A 4,227-nucleotide genomic window follows, 5' to 3' on the forward strand; every position below is an offset into this window, starting at 1 on the left:
TATGACGTCGCAAATAAAATATCTCTCCATAGCATGAGTATCAAAAGCTTCAAACTCGCTACACAGGTACAACTCGTTACACCTCATTAAAAACAAAAACAAAACAAAAACAAAACGTAGATTACATTTGGATGATTTGTTACATGATACTTTTGAGCATGGAATGAGCGATTACTAGTCGTATACGGTACAACACTGATATATGAATAATATATATCAAAAAAGACATTGTGCGGACATCAAGCTTTTGTGATGATGACATTTTCCCAAATTCTCCCCATGAGAATGCGTTCGTTGTCATCATCCGGGTCGCAAAGACCAGCACCATCCGACCCAGGCTCGAGGTCCGCTCCCCTGGCTACACGGTACTCCCTCGCTAGCTCCCTGTACCTAGTCAACACAGCATCCTCCATTTCTTTCGTTGCTGTCTCTCGAAAGTGACCGACGTGGGTGAAGAAATCGATCAGCAGATTGCCCTCGGCCGAGCCCTGATCGAACATGCTGGTGATGTCGACGGTGATTCGCTGCTCGGAGATCATGAATGGGATGGCGAGCTCATTCAGGATTCGCTTGACCCTCGTCGAGCTGCTGTAATCCTCTTCGCGAAATTCGTGAGCATTCAGACTAGAAGTGTCTGTATTATGATAAAATTTAATGTACGTGCGTGATATCAAGATAAATGAAGCGATTATAACTGACACCAGGGCAAATTAACGCCCAGCGTGGAATTTCACTTTTAATATCCCCGGATTTTTAAACTGGGCACATCAATCGAAAGCAAATACAATGTAAATAAAGACAATAAATGTAGATCTCTACATGAGTTTGGATTCTGGTGGAGTTGATCTGAATTCCTACAGGCTTGAGTTCTTATAGTACCTTGAATGAAATACCGGAATATTGAAGGTGACGTCATCAGTGGGTGACGTGGGTGGCAGACATTTCAAATCTCATCTTTTTTAACTTAATAATTCGAATCCTGTGGGTGTTTTATTTAGCAAACTGTGAAACAAAAGTATGCATGAAACATGGTCAGAAGAGTGCGCAAAAGGAATGGGACGCGGATGCGGCAAAGGCTGCAAAATGCTGCTAATTCCAAAGTAACTTCAAGGAATTACCAGGAATATTATGACCAAATAACAAACGATGATAATAATCATCATCAATGACAATTGTCTCAGGAATGATATAATTGTTCATGTAAATATGAAAAAATGAAAGTGATATACCTTTCAATAGGGTGGTCAGGAGAATCCCTCCTGGTGCCAGGCTATCGTACAGAAATTGCAAGGCTACACGAAGGTCCTCCACGTAGTACAGGCTGTGCACGGCAGATATAAAATCGAACTGCTGCGGCGACCCTTCGTTGCTCTGGCCACTCTTTTTCGCCATGTATTCTTCCAACGTCTCGTTGTGCCACTCGAAGTTAGCAGCTCCCGGCACAGACCAATCACCACTCGACGATTCCTTGGTGACGGCCGACTGGAACTCTTCCAGATAGACCCGTGCGGGTTCCAGGACCACGTGGTTGAAGCGGGCAAAGCGCTGAGAGAGCATGCGCAACAAGATGATGTCATACTCGCCTGATGGTTAACAAAGATAAAAGGCGAAAATGTCGTGCAAGGATTTGTCGTTACGGATAAGCAGTTGCAGACTTATGTTTTATTTTGATTTTAAACCTACATGTAAATCGTCGAGATTTTGCCCCCCCCCCCCAAAAAAAAAAAAAAAAAAAAACAAAACAAAAACAAAAACAAAAACAAAAACAACAACAACAAAGCAAAACAAAACAAAAACAAACAAACAAACAAACACACACACACGCACGCACACGCACACACACAAAAAAACAAAACAAAAATCAGATCAGAAGTGTTCCGGCGCGCTTGGGTATGTGTCATCTGCGGGGACCTTCGGGTAGCAAAAACTGTTCCCAGCATTTCACAAGCAATGCTTGCCCAGAAAGGTGGTACATTTGTGTACAGGCCCTTGAGCATGGTCAAATGCAGTTCCGGGTGAATCGCGGGTATTGTCCGCAGAGGTTCGAGAACACCAGTATAATAGGATGCTCGTATAGCGGCCAAATCTCGCAGGCAACTCCCATGCAGAAAACACGCAGTTGCACTTCGCAATGCCTGCATGTCGTCCGCAACTAGAACATAAGTTCAACGTAAGCAGCACACGACCAGCAGGTATAAGACGAACACGAAACTAGCCAAAATCCTAGTACATGTATCTGCCCGCAGAGAATTATCCCGCGTGCTGGAAAATCCCTACACGCAACAAACCCGCATAGCTTGCCCGGAAAGGTGTGACAGAACGTTTATAATCGATCTAACATTTTTTGTTCCCACAAGTTTTTGATCAGAGAGGCAGCATTGTCCTCTAGTAATGCTCATCTCATTTTTGTGCGGATTATCTTTATTACATCAAGATAATGAAGTTTGCTAAAATGGGTCGTCATTGATAGTGTGTGTGTGTGTGTGTGTGTGTGTGTGTGTTTTCGTCGTGGGCATTTAAGACCAATGAATATTAAAGGTGTGTACAACTGGTCGAGGTGAAGATTCAGCTTTTAACGTTTTGTGAGATATTCAGAAACCACTCTATGAGATGTCAAAGAGCATGCAGTTCTAAGGGGTATCAAAAGTTTATTCGATGAAAATCGGTTTTGAAATGGCTGAGATGTCCAAAAACAAGGTGAAACAAAGAGATACTAATAAAGTTGGGGCATGTCGCCTTTTATTATTAGCACTTTTTGGGATATCTCAGCCATTTGAAAACCTATTTTCATCAAATAAAAGTTGAATCCTTTTTAAAATTACATGCTCTTTCATATTTCATAAGAGGCTTTTTATTATCTCACTTTGGAATGTTCAAAACATGAATCCCTACCTCAACCAGTACTGTACAGTCCCTTTAATATCTAATACAAATACATTAGAAATACAAGGACTCATATCAATCTGTTTGATTTTACCCTATAAAATAAACCTCGTAAAAGTTTAGATATGTCAATGACTCCTCTTATCTATATTGGTGCAAACAATATTTGACGTTGACATTATAAGGGCTATGACATTGTCGTTTCCACAGATTTGGTTATCTTGGTTATCTTGCCTATTACTGCACTTTAACAGTGGGAACGTTATGCTAAATACTCCCTCCAGGTGCTATAGTGTTGTACATGGTGACATCGTAGGCCTACATTATTATTTGGGGGGCTAAACTCCGAGTATATAAGGCAAGAACAAGGGACATGGACTGGCTTATGACGTGAACAACAACCATTTTACTACAATTACTGTATAAACATGTGCGGGGGTGGGGTGGTGGTGGTGTTGGCTTTTCACAAGTTTCAAACCTAAAAGGAAAATTCAACGCAAATGATTTTGTAAATTCAATGATTGCAGAAATGTTGAGAGCACACATGAGTGCGTCACTGAGCCGATAAGAGCTGTACTGCATTCATGCATATAACTACATTATACACAGCCCAGTCGCTGTTCCACCTCCCTGTTCGCACGGCGTCTGGTCGGGATGCACAGATAAGTGACCTCCCTGGCATCATATACTGAATACAGTAATTAGTATCGTAATTCCATCGTCACTGTTTTGGGAATATTTCACAATTCGCGGTGTGACCGAGACTAACACTCCCCACCTTCCTGTAAACATAACAGCTCCTTCTTGGTACTACTCTAACAGCGTCGTGGCTGCCGTAGTAGAGGCACATTTAAGGTCCATAAGGCACATCAAAAAAAAATGCAACGTCGACGTATTCAACTGAAGAATTAAGCTTACCTGTCCCGCTCCCAACCCCTAGAGACCGAAGGGTGTGATCCGAGGGACGGATCTCTCCCAACTTGTGAACGACAAGCGCCGGAAAGTTTTCCTTGGCCCATTGCTGGTCACTGGTATGCTTTCCAGCCTTCTCCACGAACACGTCGTACGCCTTGCTGTAATGAGCGAGATCTGCTGTCAAAATGTTCATCGTGTTCACTGCAGAGCTATTCGAGAGTATATGCATTCACGTGGCCTACGCAGACGATAGTATTCAGCGATAGAAGCACTTTACACGTACGTCTTCACGGTGCGGATCAGGGAACTTTTTATGAACGACTTAACACACTTGTAAAGCATCATAGCCATCGCATCATAGGTCACAATAAGGTCATCAGCTGAGCAAGAATGAAAGGAGCCTTGGTATACGGTCATTATACTTATACC

The 4,227-nt window shown here is 42.5% G+C and overlaps 1 protein-coding gene across 1 annotated transcript; it reads right to left on the reverse strand.

The window, feature by feature from the left end:
- Positions 1-239: 239 nt before the first annotated feature.
- Positions 240-3,991, reverse strand: LOC139708205 (histamine N-methyltransferase-like). The gene is made up of 3 exons (XM_071620178.1): positions 3,802-3,991; positions 1,230-1,583; positions 240-634 (listed from the first exon to the last, which is right to left on the reverse strand). Exons 1-3 carry the CDS (start codon positions 3,989-3,991, stop codon positions 240-242), a joined length of 939 nt encoding a protein of 312 aa, XP_071476279.1.
- Positions 3,992-4,227: the final 236 nt, after the last annotated feature.

This window comes from Diadema antillarum, unplaced genomic scaffold, assembly GCF_040938485.1.
Source record: "Diadema antillarum isolate AM-2024a unplaced genomic scaffold, OU_Dant_1.0 seq00001319_RagTag, whole genome shotgun sequence".
Lineage (NCBI taxonomy): Eukaryota > Metazoa > Echinodermata > Echinoidea > Diadematoida > Diadematidae > Diadema > Diadema antillarum.